Consider the following 16788-nt stretch of genomic DNA (forward strand, 5'->3'; position numbering starts at 1 on the left):
TATTTTTCTCTCCTGGTGCTCAGTTAACGAATGGGAAGGAGCAAGATGGGATTGTGTCTTAAAATTAAAAAAGCACATTAAAGGTTAAGTGGAAAGGGTTTAGGTGAGAATAAGGATACTATAAATATATATATCCCATTTATATATATATACAAATATATATAAATGCGACAATATGCATCATTGAGATGAAAGCCCGTTTAAAAAGAAAAAGAAAACTATATAAAGCGGATTTTGGGTAACCAGAAAAGTGCTATACAAACATTACAAAATTGAACTATAAGGCAAATAGCAGCATTTCTTTTGCATTTTTCGAATAAAAGACTACTTGTCCAGTCATATACTTATCATTCAAGTTTTGAATATCATGAACCCAATATTGTGTATTGTATCGTGAGATTAGTGTATCGTCACTGTGTTGTCAATATACAGTATATATAGATATATGTATGATGTATGTATGTATATATATATATATATATATAGAGAGAGAGAGAGAGAGATTGAAATGGAGAATGTAGCCTACTGTTTCCACTAGAGACCCTGTCTAAATCTGTCATTTACAGAGATGGAGGTCAGGAATCCATTAAGAGAGGATGTCACACAAGTGAACCATACCCAGGAAATTCATATGGATGGTTTAGCCTGGAGAAAACATCACCACCATGTGGATATCGTAGTATTTAGTACACACACACACACGTACACACAGACACACATCAGTCCACATCCGGCTTAGGCCTGGACCTGATGCTCTTAGCCTTTCTTGCTCCGAAAATTTAATTTAATGTTATTTATTGTTCTTTAAATGTTCTTAGCCATTAGACAAATATATTCCAGGAGTTTGCCCCAGGTTGCCTGTTTCAATATCTGTGTGGTCTGTATGGCTCTATGTGCTACTAACCCTGTTCTGCCTTCCCTCTCCCTAGTGCCTCTCTCTCTCCCTCCTATCTTCTAACCAGGTCCAGTGGATGCCCCACTGTCACCAGCAGACCTCCCGAAGTCCGATAGATACCCCTGTGTCTGCTGTGGATGATGTAGCATGTCCGTAGAATATTCTCTCTCCTATGATGCTTTTAGCCTCTCTCACTCTGAAATGTAATTTAATGTAATGTATTGCTTTATAAATGTTCTTAGCCGGTAGACAAACATACTCCTGGAGCTTGCTCGATCGCCTTGTTGAGAGGGGTCAGGGAAGAATTTTTACAGCTCACTTATCTGGCCCTCGGGTGATTACTGTTTTTTTGCTTCCCTCTGGAATATGTAGAGAGTGGGTCGTATGCCCACCTCCCTTGTTCTCTGTAAAGCGCATTGTGTTGCCTCTGGGTATGAAATGCGCTATACAAATAAAGCTTTGATTGATTTGATTGACCACCGATGTTTGCACCTTATGTTTTCTCTGCAAGGAGTGATTTCCATCAACACCATCCCCTCCAGATGACCACTGGTCTACATGGCAGTCAGATAGCGGTACTTACCAGGCTTGTCTGAGGACAGGTGGTGATCACACTCAAAAAGAAAACACTGATATAAACCATTTCTAACGGTGCGACCCTCTGATAAAACCCTTCTCCGTAAGGTGCCATTTGGAACCCATGGTTCTATCAGACCAGTAAAGGGTTCTCTTTTCCAGACGGTTCTACTGTCTGCAGTCTCTCTTCTTCTCTGTAGGAGCTACTGCAGCACCGCCTGAGGGGGCGACAAATACGATCATGAGATGTGAGAAGAAAAAAAAAAGAGGAAATGGAGGATGGAGTGGATGTGATGAAGATGGAGGCGTCTGGGTGGACCCGGGGCCATGTGTGAGAGAGAGAGAAACATATGTCATATGCCTGGCGAACGAGAGATGAGGGTGGGGGGGGGGGGGGGGGTAATTATGTGAAACGCTGGATGAGGTCGTATACCTCGCCATATTCTCCACACGGCTCGCCCCGGTCAGAGAGGAGAGGAGAACGTGCTTGGCGTGCGTTAGGATCATCACATATAGTCAGATAGTGGATCTGGACAGTAGGCATGGGGGGGGGTCAATCGAGAGAGAGGGAGGGGGCATTTGGACGTGGGGAGACTATAAATTGACCCCTCCCCTTAAAGAAGAAGGGGGAAGAGGGAGAGATGGGAAGAGAGACGGCGAGCGACGGGTGAGGAGGGATGACAGGCCGAGATGGAGGGAGGGGAGAACGGAGAGAGAGAGAGAGAGAATGAATAAACAGGAAAGGGTAGAGTGGACTGGGGGGAAAAAGGCGGTGGTGATGTGGCTGAGATGGGCAGAGTTCGGATGTGTGTGTGTGTGTGTGTGTGCGTACGTTGGGGGGTGGGGGGGGGGTCATAAAGGCTGGGAGATGTGTCCTGCCCCCTCAGGGTCTTCATATCTTTTACATTACTAATTAAAAGAGATAAAGAGTGAGGGAGTCATCAATCCCACAGTGATTTCCCAGTTAACGTTTTAGAGGGGGCTGTAAACCAGGCAGCCCAGCATCATTGATTTTATAATTAGCTACCCTACACCCCCAGACTAAGGATGGAGGGAACGTGGCAGAGGGATGAGAGAGAGAGAGAGATGGGAGGATGGGGGGGGGGGAAAGGGAGAGAGAATGAGGAGACAGAGAAAGAGGGAGAGAGAGAGAGGGGGGGGGCAGGAGAGAGAGAGGCACAGGCACCCTGAGGGCAAGGAGGGTAAGAAAATGATGGAGAGAATGTAGAAGGTCAGCAGAGATGGGGGGTGAGGGAGGATCAGAGGTGAGTGGACGAGGACAAATGGATGAAGATAAGCTACAGGGAACACGGAGCACAGTTAACTGAAATGTCATGTGGCCATCAAAACCCGGAAGATGAGAATAATCCTCTTTATGCTGTAAAAGTGTAAAAGAAAGACACGTCAGACAGCCAATTTGGTAGGTCACAAGTTCTATTATAGAGCGCCACCTTTACAGAACTATCTAGAATATACATGTCGGATGACCGTCTCAAACAGAAACAAAACCGTCAAAACAAACCGAAATCATAGGGGCTTTATTGTGAGGAGATTACCCCAAAGTAGGACACTCGTCTCTCTGTAACCAGGTAATAAAATAATCCCAGGTAATAAAATAATCCTCAACTCAAATCACAACAAAAGGATGCATTGTGGTCGTTATGGAGGTAGGGTGTAGCGTGCTGCTAGGTAACGTTTTAGTAAACATACACCAAGACCTTGACACAACAGGGTCCGTTGACATGCCGACGCATTGCCACCTCTCATAAACACCGCTTTAACCAGCTACGCCGCCAAATAGCTAGCTATTCCATGGCACAGGTGGGCGGCGTTTATGTGGGCGGAGTTTACCCACTTTAACTCGGTTACTTCAACATATCCCACCAACAGTAAATCAATACAAGGTCACCGTGCATCACCCAATCACAAGGGGTACCTGGGAGGCTGTATGGACAGACTGCTGCAGCGTTGCCTGCAAGGGTCAACCACTTCCCCAGCACTGGCAAAGTTGATAGACTGGATTTCTTATGTTATCGTGTGGTTAAAGTCCCCTACAGTAGCACCAATAACTATCTGGGACTTTAGGTCCTATTAGATGGTTAAAAATGTACAGTAGCCTACCGTTCTAACTTAAGACGGAAAATCAGAAAGAGTTTAAGAGTTTAAAAAAACATATTAGGTAAACAAACACGAGACGCACCATGGTAGATATTGTGATAATGCTAAAATGATGACAGAAATGACATAACACATATCCTTATGTAAAACCACTCTCCATCCCAGAAATTCCATAGGAAAATCTACTGCAGGTGCAAATACAGCCGAATACAAATCAAGCTAGCCATAAAAAGAATCTCTGTATTATTTTCATAGCCAAGCATTGAAGACCATGCTTCAGACTCTTATTCACACATTATTCAATCATACCATAAACTAAACCAGAATGTTACTACATTACTATTACACCTCAATTGAGTATTTGATAGAAAATCATAAATGCCTACAGTACAAAGACCTGGTGGTTGTATTCCTTTTACACAGAATGTCACCACCAAATCACCTTAACCTAAACGCCACTATCCAGAAACCAAATTATGCTAGATGAGAGAGCTTACTTAAAACTAAGGTTGTCAATCGATTAAAAAAAAATCTAATTATTAAATGATCTGTAATTAATTAATCTAATCACAATTAATAGCATCACCTTTTGCTGCTTAAAGACCCCAAATTAAGATATTTCAATTAAAAGACATAACATTATTGTGGCAGATGAGTAAAATTGTATATATATATATATATATATATATATATATATATATATATATATATATATATATATATAAAAAAAGTTACGTTAATTAAATTAACATGTTATATTTTTTGCATAATTAATCGAATTAATAATTTAATTAACATGTTATATTGACAGCCCTAAAACCAATCTGTTCTTTTAGGCACAAACCTAACACCACATCTCTGTAGAGCTAAGTTTCTGAATAGAGTTTAGTAAATAAATCACACAAACCTAATAACTGACAAGGATCAATAAACAATGTATAACTTCAGTGAATCAAAACACTGTTACTAGTTCCAAATCCAAAAGTTGAAAATATTGCAGTGCTCTACAGCTGCCAGCTTGCAAGAGCAATAGTTTTAAGTTGACAAGATACATATAAATGCTGTTTTGTGGAAAGATATATGAAAGTGTATTAGTATCATTCCTGTCATCCCAAAACCCCATGCTAGAGTTCCATATTTCTCAGAGACAGCTCATTTTTGCTGATTCATCTAAAAAACAAAGTCCATTACATCACCATATTCATAAGAGTTTCCGCAGCCCGTCCACCTCTCTGTCCCTGACATCCTTCATCTTTAACTATACTAACATGAATAAACATACTTTAAAAAGCCCGAGAGGAACAGAAAGTGCTTATAAAATCTTAGGCTTGCATATAAAGAATGTACACAACGTTCTCTTATCAACACATTATAATGACGCAAACAAACATACTGTTGTCAGAGCTCAAAGTTATGAGGTTTAGATGTGATATTGAGGGCTAAACAGATTATGGTATATACAACAGATGTGGTGATGCCGTAATTATAGCAGTCATAAAAAAATGACATAACACTAGTCATAAACCTCCTGACATTCCCTGAAATAACGCCATTATAGAGCACAAACTTTTAAAGGTTCGCCTCACACTTAAATGTAGACACTTTCATGCCTTATAACGGTGATATGCCAGTCGTAAATACCAAGTTGATGTCACGACCTGTTATGTCAGGCTTTATGTTATTCTTACCATCGTGCTACATTGGGGGGGGGGGGGGGGGCGCAACACTACAGCTTAAGAGGTCATACATCAAAGCTCATATGAAATATAAAGTGAATTGCATATTTAACATGGTTTGTCAGTGTAGAGCAGACCAGATTCCACTCCTGGGTCAAATACAACGGGCAAATACCGTCAAATACTTGGGCTTGGTTTTCCCAGTTCACTGAAACCAACAGAACAGTCCAAGTGAGGTAAATCGAACGCAGCTCAAACACAATATCAGGTATTTGATCCATGTATTTGACCCAGGCAGTTGTAGCTGTGCTTGTTGCAGAGTACGGGGAGATACCAAACTAGCTCCACCAACACCTTCAGCCTCTCCTGTGGTGGGGACCAAGCCTTGGGTTGATTCTCCATCTCATCCCCTCACCAGAGAGAGACGTCCGCCAAGTCACTGGAAGAGGGGAGAGGAGGAAGAGGAGGGAGGGAGAGGAGGATGAGGAGGCGTGAAGAATAATTGGTTTTCAAATGGAAGTGAGAGAGGAAGAGGAGGATGAGGAAATGTGAAAAAGAGGGCGTTTAAGAAGGAAGTGAGAGAGGAAGAGGAGGATGAGGAAGGGTGAAAAAGAGGGCGTTTAAGAAGGAAGTGAGAGAGGAAAAGGAGGATGAGGCGGGGTGAAGAAGAAGGCGTTTAAGAAGGAAGTGAGGGAGGAAGAGGAGGATGAGGTGGGTGAAGAAGAGGGCGTTTAAGAAGGAAGTGAGGGAGGAAGAGGTGGATCAGGAGGGGTGAAGAATAGCGGATTTAAGAAGGAAGTGAGAGTGTAAGAAGAGGACGAGGAGGGGTGGAGAATAGTGGGTTTGAGAGGGTAGAGAGAGGGAGGGGGGAGAAGCAGAGCAGGAGTAGCGAGTATTTTAATGATGCTGAAAATTGGCCTGTGACAGCGGTGCAAGCCCACCGGTAAATCACTGCTACAGCTCAGCCGTCAACTTAGCTGTCCCCTTGTCCCCCCATCTCACACCCCCACCTCGCACACGCACGCACACACACAGCCACAAAACACACACACACACACACGTACACACACACACACACACACACACACACACACACACACACCCACAGACACACACACACACACACAAACTTATTTTATGACCTGATATTTAAAACTTCCATCTTGGGGCCACATCACGCCCTGTCACACCATAAATAATGCACTGTGTGTGTGTGCATGCATTTGTGTGTGTGTGTGCATGATCAAGCAGCACGTTTACTGTATGCGTGTGTGTGGATATGTACAGTATAGTGGTGATTGATAGGAAGAGCCTGTGTGTGTGTGTGTGTGTGTGTGTGTGTGTGTGTGTGTGTGTGTGTGTGTGTGTGTATGTGCGTGCACCTGAGTACAGTGTCTGTGTGATCAGGCAGCAGCAGTGCCGTTTCCTCCCCAGAGCTGTGGCCTCCACATTGGACTGGATCAAATTCTTCTTCCTACACACACACACACACACACACACACACACACACACATACACACACACACACACACACACGCACACACACACGCACACACACACGCACACACACACACACACACACACACACACACACACAGAGCACTGGTAAGACACATAAGCACAGTCACATTTTCCATCTCCAGGCCATTACAGTGTAATAACCCCTCACACAGGCCTAATTGTCTCTGTGGCAAAGCGACTGACTCAAATGAGCCAGATCGTAGCCGATCGTAGCGTAGAGAATGTGAGCCGTGAGTGTAGCCTACAGACGGAGAGTAGCCAGTCTGCGCGCTGTGCGAATGCGTGCTGGAGCAAGTGGGGAAGCTGTATTCCATTTCTAAAGACGTTTCTAAAGATCATATTACAGAGGCATGTGAAAACCACAACAAGCCCTCGCTCTATGGAAGCACAACTAGCATTTCATAAAAATAGATTGATGAAAATAACCGTTTTGCGGCAGAAAATAAATTTTTTAGAAGCTGCATTCTCGGTACCCCGTCCGCCGCCATTACATGATTATACTTGGCTCGCGCTGGATTTTAAATTTCTTCCACAGGCCTCCGAATAACACCAAAGTTATCTAAGTCAAAGTCAAACGTCTTATAATATGCCGTAAATAAGGTCCAGGTTGTCAAAAACGAGCATTCTCCTTTAACACCGGCTGAGTGAACTGGGTTACCAGGACCACCACAGAACACCAGCTGAGCGAAGAGTGGAGAGGCATAAGAAAAGTGTAGACAGTGAGAAATAGAAAGATAGAAAACGGCCTTCTCCTCACCGACTCGGAGCTGTGCGTCAACGTGTCGGGCGGTGCCTGCCGCGGCGAGGAGAGTGGGGCAGGCTGACTGATGACTACAGCGGCGGTGGCGCCCCGGGTCAGGTCTCTTGGGCAGGGCGGGGGCGTGGCCGGGAGGAGGGAGGAGGGCTGGGCCTGCTCACACAGGCTGTAATGGCCCAGGGCCCTGGAGGATGACGGGGACTGTTGGAGGGCTTCGGGGTTCTCGTCCTCGGAGTCCGACAAGGGGCTGTCCGGACGACCTGTCGGACACACACACACGCGCGCGCACACACACAGTCAGATACAGTAAAGCTGTGGTCCAGCTAAGTACTCCCCTGCTATGACACACACTCCCCTGTAGCCTATCTGGTACTGCACACAGTCGTAACACTGCTCCCAGTTACTTCTTAAGATGCGTCTCTTGAGAAATCTCCCGTGACTGATCTCGTTGTCTGAGTGGCCTAGTTATAAAGGGGATGTTCTGTGACTGAGTGGCCTAGTTTTAAAGGGGATGTTCTGTGACCAGCTCTAATGGGTTTCTTAACTTCTCCCAGCGAACGAGCGTTGTATCTGTCAGCTGGGTCTCTCTCCACAGTAAACCTCTGCTGCAGCCCTACATCCGTCCGTCCGTCCGTCTGTCTGTGTGTGTGTGTGTGTGTGTGTGTGTCTCCACTCACTGGTGGGGGTGTACACTGCAGTGCTCCACTTGGCATCGGTCACCACCTCCATCCTCTGTTCTAGCTGACACATGTACTCCATCAACTCCTGGATACACAGGGGAGAGAGAGCACTGTTACATACACACGCACATACAGAACACCGTCACACTCACACACACACACGCACATACAGAACACCGTCACATACACACGCACACATAGAGAGCGCCGTCACATAAAGAACACCGTCACACACACACACACGCACATACAGAACACCGTCACAAACACACACACACACGAACATACAGAACACCGTCACATACACACACACTCACACATACAGAACACCATCACATACACACACATGCACACATACAGAGCACCATCACACACAGAACACCGTCACACACACACGCACATACAAATTCATGTAAATAAATAGCCAAATAATGAAATCAAAATAACACTAGACTGTGATGTAGAAATATGCTGGCGGTTAGTGTGTATGTTGTATAGCTAACGCTTCACACTATGTGCAGTCAGCCAGGCGGGTCTATTTTATTTTGAACCTTAGGCCTATTATTTATTAATAAAAAATATTTAAATTGGAGTATATATTACTTTCATATTGCCATACTTGGTGACTGTTTTATAAAGGCAATAGCTCACTGTAGTGTATGGTTATTATATCATAGCTAGGGGCGAACTACGGCCCTTAGCTGTGATATAATAACCATATACCACCGCCTGTCATGAGCTAATGCTTAAATAATATATGTAAACACTGCATACTGTTGTGTGGCCACTGTGGCTCCATTCTGTATGCTTTGTTTCTGTTGCACATTCACACAGACCTACTAGTATCAAGTCTCCTTCACAGACCTATCAAGTCTCCATCACAGACCTATCAAGTCTCCTTCACAGACCTATCAAGTCTCCATCACAGACCTATCAAGTCTCCATCACAGACCTATCAAGTCTCCATCACAGAGCTATCAAGTCTCCATCACAGAGCTAACAAGTCTCCATCACAGACCTATCAATACTAAACATGTATTGATCAAGTCTCCATCACAGAACTATCAATACTAAACATTTATTGATCAAGTCTGCATCAGATGTGTTTCACGGGGAGTGGAGAGAGGGAGAAAGGAGGGATGGCAGAGAGGAGAGGTGGAGAGCCGTACTTGTTTCTCCATTAGCAGCTGTTCCTTCTCTTTCTGGGCCACCCTCAGGCTGGCCTTGAGCTCCTGCAGCTCTCTGCGTGTCTCGCCCAGCTGAACCTGCAGGGGGCAGCAGTCAGGAGAAGCACAGTCACATAGTGGACCTAACACAGGTCAAATAGTATTTGCATATACGCACCAATACGTCCCACGTATTTCATCTAGGCAGTTTAAACCGGTCTGTACTGGACACAAAACACAAAGGACTGTCTCATTTGCAGAGTATATTTTAAACACTACGGCCAAACACAACCAGTCAAACAAACTAGTCAAACAAACGAGTCAAACAAAGTCCTGGGAGAGACCTTTTCATTTGACCAGTTTGTGTCCTCACCCGGTTGCAGTCTTTCTCTCTGCCCAGCTCCACCTCCGCCTTCTCTCTCTCCATCCTCTCCTCCTGGAGCTTCTCCTCCAACTGCTGCATCTCTCCGTTCAGCTTCTCCAGACGGGCGCGGTCTCTCTGCCGGTGGGGGGGGGGGGGCGAGACACACACACACGCGTTAACTTAAGCAGACACGCCCTGCGGGCAACGCTAGCGCGGGAAGCGCGGCGGACTGTGCGGCGTGGCGTGCGTGCGTGCGCTCTCGCGGCGTGCCCTTACGTCAGCGGCGCGCTGCAGGCTCTGCCGGTCCTGTGCCCAGTTGGCCCGGCCCTCCCTCAGCGCCAGGCTGGCGTCGGCCAGCTGCAGGGTGAGCTGGGCGGCCTGGAGGCGGGCCTGGTGCAGCTCCCCCTGGCCGTGGTCGCGCTGCGCCACTGCCGAGCTCAGCTCCCTCCGCAGAGACTCTGCCAGGCGCTCGCTGCCGCCCAGGCGCTCCCGGACCCCCCGCGTCTCGCTCAGGGCGGCCACGCTCTCTGCCTGATCGGGGCGGGGGAGAGACACGCATGAGGGGGGCGGGGGGGGGAGAGGCGTGCGTGAGTGTTTGTCTTTTGACGTTTTTGATGATCTCATATCCCCATTCAACCACCCCCAACCGCTGCGCGCTCCGTCCCCTGCGGCCGTACCTCCTTCCTGTGGGCGGCGTGCATCTTGTGCGTGAGGGTGGCGATGGCGTCCCGGAGCTGCAGGGCCTGCGTGTCCCTCTGCGCCAAGGCGCTCCTCAGACCCTGGAACTCCGCCGACAGGCTCCGAAGCTCCGCCTCCGTCTGCTCCAGCTTGGCCTGCGACGAGGACGGGGAGGGCGGAGGAGGAGTTCGGAGGGAGTTCGGCGCTGTGGTGCGTGTGTGTGTGTGTGCGTGAGATCGGTCGAACCGCAGAGGACGGAGATCGCTACCTGCACAGCCTTCCTCTCATCGTCTTCCTCTCTCCGCAGGGTGGTCACCTTCTTGGCTCGCTCCTTCATCCTGCACACACAGACCAGGGTCAGCTCAACAGCTGCTCCCCCGGGCCGCTCCACAGACTGGTATTAAAGGTACAAGCAATTTAGAACTGTTTACTACTTTTCCACTTAGCAACTTTTCTGTGTTGTTGTCGATGCAGCAGTTAAAGGAGTAGTTTGGTATTCTTTATCATAAGCCGCGTTATAAGGCTATTTACGATCACATACAATGGCCCGTATAAACATTGTGCACTCGAGATATTAGTGCTCATTGCTCATGTCACAGCTAAGTACACAATGGATCTCTAAGGGCATATACTGTACATGCCCTTAGAGATCCATGGTATCCTTCAGCGTTGGCCTTAATATGCCCATAGAGATCCACTGTGTACTTACCTGTACCACTAATATCTCAAGAGTGCAAAGACTCATAACTTTTATATGGACCCTTGTATATGATCGTAAATAACCTTATAACAGGGCTTATAGTGCCAAACTACTCCTTTAAGAATGGTGCTGTGTCAGAACAGGACACTTCATGTCAAGTGTTTACGTCGCAATTAAACAGAAACTACATGAGGCACACAGACGGACAGACAGGCAAGGAGACAGACAGACAGACAGACAAACAGACAGACAGGCACTGGATGGACAGACATCTATCCAGTCAGATAGGCAGACTGACCGCTCCACTTCGGTCTCTCTCTCCACGGTCCTCTGGGCGAGGGCTTTGATGTCCTCCTCCAGCTGTCTGATTCGCTGTTCGCTGGCCTCCTTCTTGGCCAGTAAGGCACTCTTCTCCTGCGCCAGGCTCTCCCCTGAGGCCTGCACCTCCTGGCAGAGGAGAGGGAGGGAGGGAGGAGAGGAGAGAGAGGGAGGGAGGGAGGAGAGGAGACAGGGGTGATGAGGCTGACCTAGTAGATTCTGACATCAGTAAGCTGTTCTGTTTGAAGATATAACGTAGTATACTGTAGATGCCTCTTCAATATGTCTGATAGCCTGGCTACTGTATACAGACAGCAAAATGACTTCTTATTTATGCTGCAAAATGGAACAATAGAGTTCAATTGCTGTATTGGACCAATAGTTGTATTGCTGTATTGGACCAGCACATTGTCTCTAGATCTGTAATCCGGGCTTCCTCTGAAGTGTGCGGTGATCCGCTTGTCGCTTCAGGGATTCTGTGCACAATGTTTTGTGGCTTGTGCAAGTTTCACGCCTCAGGATAAGCAGCTGATGACCAGGCGACCACACTGGGAGAAGAGATACCGAGTCCCCAGTCCCAGCACCCCCCTCCCCCCCGGCCGATCTGACCCGTCTCCGGCCTCCCGTACCTCTTGCTTCCTCTCCATCTCCTCCATCTTGTCCCTGATCTGTCTCAGCTCCTCTCTCAGCGCGGCCGCGTCGTCCTCCAGCTCCCGCCGGCCCCGCCCCCAGGCTTCCCGGGCCGCCTCGTGCTGCTCCCGGTCCCGCTCCCTCGCCGTGTCCGCCGCCTCCCGGGCGTGGAGGAGCTCGGCCCGCTCCCGCAGGCACTCTTGCAGTCGGCCCTGAGAGACGGAGAGAGAGAGAGAGAGAGAGAGAGAGAGAAAGAGAGAGAGAGAGAGAGACTCATTTATCGATTCCCGATTCCAGTTTATCGATCCCCGCCTTGTTAATTTTCCTCACCTCAGTGACTGAACGTGGACGAATGCACTCCCAGTTGCCCCTGCCATCTCCTTCCCTCCCTCCCTCCCTCCCTCCCTCCCTCCCCACCTCCCTCCCTATCTCCCTCCCTCCCTCCCTCTCTCCCTCCCTCCCTCCCCACCTCCCTCCCTCTCCTCCACTCCCACCTGCAGGAGCTCAGCCCTGGGCACCACCAGCAGCATGTCCGTGCCGCCCTCCTCTCCCTGGGCGCCCTCCTCCAGCGTCACCAGGTCCTCCAGGGGTTTGGGCGCGTCGAAGGTGAACAGGGGGCTCTGGGAACACACTTCGCCCTTACCGTCCACGTACACAAACTGGTACTGCTGGGAGCTGGGCTTGGGGAGGTAGGACGCTGCAAGAGAGAGAGAGAGGGGGGTTGTGGTTTTTCACACAAATTGTACACACCAAAAGTTTTGCTGTTATGCGATGATCGATTTCAGTTGTACTACATACGCTACAAATTAAAACGATGTTTGTACGAACCATGAACGCGAGAGGGTAAGGTCTATCGTGATACAGTGACCGGCAGGGATACGGTAAAACCTCAGAGATCCGAGCCTCAGAGATCCGAAAAGTCCACTCAACCGAACGTAGCGGTCAAATTGAACATTTCACCGTAGCGAGCATTTCAGTGATCTGAACGACCCTCATTCCCGACGGGTTGGGCTCTCTGAGGTTCTACTGTACAGCTCGGACGTTGACACAACGGCCTCAATGTCCTTTTACTACAGTAGCAGCTTCTTTCTGGCGCTTCCTCCCTGGCACTTTCCTGCCGACGAGGGGCGGGGCTCCAGCACCCTGGCGCACGTCCACCACACACTCGCTCAGTCTCTCTGACCCACGCAGACCTATCACCTCACCTCACCGAGTGGACATCTCCCACACACACATACGCGCGCGCACACACACGAGCACACACAGTCAGGTGTACACACATAAACAGGCACAAACACACTCACAGACACACAGAAACACATACGCACACACTTCTCTTTCTTGTCCCCTGCTAAGTCCAGTACAGTCCGGGCTTTGTACTGGGCCCATTGTCTACCTAGCTCATCCCCATTACTCAACTTCCTGCTTCCTAAAGGAATTGATTCAGCTCACTGACAAAGACTGATTTAGATTCGTACTGAGGGCCAGAAGGCAGGAGAGAGAGAGAGCAAGAAAGAGAGAGAGGGAGGGAGAGAGAGAGAGAGAGAGAGAGAGAGAGAGAGAGAGAGAGGAATTTCTAACAGGACTTTTCACTGTGTTATTTGTAACACAATAAAAAGGCTTGACCCCTTTCTCTAAATTCAATTCACTGAAAGATCAATACACAGTTAAAAGTTTTCTAGGCCAGACCGCGGCCCATTATGAATAATGACCAAACCAAATGCACAAAACAAAATTCAATCAATTTTAGGGAGGGTGGGGGAGAGAGAGGGAGCGAGAGCGAGAGAGAGAGAGAGAGAGAGAGAGAGAGAGAGTAAGTACCGTGAAAGTGTACACAGCAGTTGACATCGGTGCCTTCTTGGTAGCCTGCCGGAGCCAGGGCCCAGACGAAGGTGTGGTAGTCCCGAACCGATCCCCATCCCACCTGAGGTCGGACACACGCGGACACATTTTCAATCAACTGACAGTTATAATCACAGAACAATAAATGTAAGTAAATAAATCAAATTAGTCAGGTGCAATTCCTCAAGAGTAGATCTATTCAGTGACCTTAAAGAGCCCGATCCAGTCGTTGCTGGCCCACGTGTGCTGTGAGCTGAGGCTGTAGTGGCACTCCACCCTGCTCTGAGGGAAGTAGCAAGACCCCACGTTTCGAAACTCCACCTGCCAAGACTTCTCCATGGCAATTAACGATGTAAACAGTCAGGTGTTCAGCACCTGCGGGCAAAAGTGGAAGAGCAAAAGAATCCAACTAGTTTTGTTGTCGCCATTTTGTGTTGTTCACAGCGGTGAAGGACCCTGGTAAACATTCAGAGATGAAATGAGAGGAGCGCGGTGAGAAGTGGGTGAAAGGTAAATGCCAGGAGGCACACAGGGGAGAGAGAGGCGGGGGAGAATGTCCCCTGCAAGGAGATACCCTGCAAACATAGAGGGGACTAAAGACATGACACCCCCCCCTTCTCCTCCACACACACGAGCGGTAAACCTAGCTGACAGTAGGCCTAGCCTATAACCAGCGTGATACATTGCCTCTGCGACTATTTCAGCCGTTGTGTGGGCACGCTATTCTTGTACACCTCAGTCACATGTGTGTAGTGCAGGACTACTGTAGGTGTTGATCATGACTAAGGTTGCTAAGGGGTGGAAAATTTCCAATAAATTTCCAGAAATCTTCCATGGGAAGATAAGCTCGGGAAATGTTGTAGCCTAGAACAGCTTTTTTTCAACTATTTTATTTTATATACTTATTTTTGGATTTTATCCCGTTTTCATCCAATTTGGTAGTCAATTCACCCTGATCTAGTGTCCAGTTACCTCCTACTAACTGTTGAGGATTCGTCACACAACCCGGGTGGTCAGCAATGTGAAAGGGAGAGATGACTCCTTGACCATCTCAGCTCACAACCGTACTTCCAACATCAGACAGGGTTGCTGTTGTGTGACGAACTCTCAAGGCAAGATTAAACAAACCACCCTCGGGGAGCGGTGGCCCAATAGGCCACTCCCTCTGGGATCCGGCCATGCTCGGATCTGGCGAGACCACCGGTTCCCAGTGGGGAGCTGCACCGGAACACAATGCATTAGACCGCTACACCACCACAGACCCCCATAACAGGGAACTTAAATGTAGCCTAGTTGAGGAAAAAACTAAATGCAATTCTAGATCTTACAGCATGATCATGGTTAAAACAACCTGTTTTAATGAAAATTCAGTTGAGTTTCAACCCTGTACTGTGCTGTCATCCATCACATGTGCAGTGCATTCTTCCATCCAATGCACAGCTAATTCCCAGCATCCTGCACACTAAGAGGGCTGTAGAATCCATTGAAGTTCTACTCACAAATAGATTAAGCAATTTTTTATTAGAAATGTTTGCCTGCATGTCTGCTTAGGACAAAACAAAATGTTTATATTTATGTCTGTTTATGACTAGGTAAATACAGTTGGTATAAATAACCCCCAAATTCCCCGTTAATTCCCCTTAATTTACATTCATTCCCCATAAATTCCCGTTAATTCCCATACATTCCTGTTAATTCCCATGGAAAGTTTCCAACTTTGAATATACCCAGAATTTTGCAACCCTAATCATGACAATATGTGTGAAACACTTCAATTTACACTGACTGTGCAGCTGAACATCAAGCCCTCTTACAATATTGAGGGGATAGACACAGTGGACAGAATGATAGATAATATATCCTTGTCTGCAAAATGGCTCTCTTTCGGACAACAGGTGTCTTCCGGGAACCTATAGCTCTCTCGTTTGTTAAAACAGGAGGAGCATGAAATTACAGTAAAGTACAGGAACTTATTTTTTTCAGAACACTGCAATCCCTAACAAACCTCGCACAGCCATTAACCATTTAATAATTATTTGCCCTGCATCTTTAAAAATGTAGCATATGTCTATAGAAAAAAATCTACTACTACTAAAGAATTAGGCCTTAAATTGTTTCAGAAAAATAAAGCTTTTTTAAGTAACTTTGGTCATTCATAGTGGAAATGTTTTATGTTCAACAGGGCGACAACACAGAATATTGTCCAGCTACTTGTTATTTGCAATGAGCTCAAATTACTCCGCACGAAATGTTACAGAAGGCCCCAGCGTGCGCACTGCTGCACATCTTATATAAGGACTGAGATCTCTAGATCGACATAGAAGGTTAATCGACACCGCACTATAACTTATTATCATACAGTGGAAGAAAACTCGCCCGCTGTCATCTTTTATCATGAGCGTCAGTTCCGACAATTAGTTAGTAAACCCTTTGTTAATTGCGAACGACATGTCTACGCAGATGCTCTAGTCTTTTCTAAAGACTAACCTTCTACTTTTTATAACCCCTGCAGATTGTCCAGATGCGCCGTCCTTTTCAGATAAAATAGACACACACCATTAGTGTTATAAAACAAAAAAACGTAGACGAAGATACACTATGTCCTCTTCACTCAGCTGTTACAGTAACCTACAACAATAACAAAAACACAAGCATGACCGCTTCGCCAGCAGCTCTATTGAATCATGGGAACTGCTGTTCTTTGTGGATGAAAGACGATTGCCACAATACGGCGTGAACTTCAACCCCCATGTATTCGGTGCGTGCGATCGGTAACGTGAGATGACGCGTGCATGACTGTAGTTTTTCTCCCCGGTTTGTTATGCGACTGGCCGCCCGCAGTCTACGGGAAACCATGTCCAATGACA

General features: G+C 47.2%; 1 protein-coding gene across 2 annotated transcripts; it reads right to left on the reverse strand.

Annotated features, from left to right (window-relative positions):
- Positions 1-4347: 4347 nt before the first annotated feature.
- On the reverse strand, positions 4348-16516 carry calcoco1a (calcium binding and coiled-coil domain 1a). Of its 2 annotated transcripts, XM_084461713.1 has the most exons (15): positions 16409-16516; positions 14129-14296; positions 13901-14003; positions 12574-12776; positions 12079-12291; positions 11430-11578; positions 10700-10769; positions 10431-10586; positions 10030-10284; positions 9763-9888; positions 9393-9488; positions 8221-8308; positions 7544-7803; positions 6648-6739; positions 4348-5704 (listed from the first exon to the last, which is right to left on the reverse strand). In XM_084461713.1, exons 2-15 carry the CDS (start codon positions 14258-14260, stop codon positions 5677-5679), a joined length of 1971 nt encoding a protein of 656 aa, XP_084317839.1. In that variant the 5' UTR covers positions 14261-14296; positions 16409-16516; the 3' UTR covers positions 4348-5676. The 2 variants fall into 2 exon arrangements, with proteins under 2 accessions (XP_084317839.1, XP_084317840.1); XM_084461714.1 differs by lacking the exon at positions 6648-6739 and having other exon boundaries at positions 5689-5704.
- Positions 16517-16788: the final 272 nt, after the last annotated feature.

The sequence above is a fragment of the Borostomias antarcticus genome (genome assembly GCF_949987555.1).
Source record: "Borostomias antarcticus genome assembly, chromosome: 3".
Classification (NCBI taxonomy): domain Eukaryota; kingdom Metazoa; phylum Chordata; class Actinopteri; order Stomiiformes; family Stomiidae; genus Borostomias; species Borostomias antarcticus.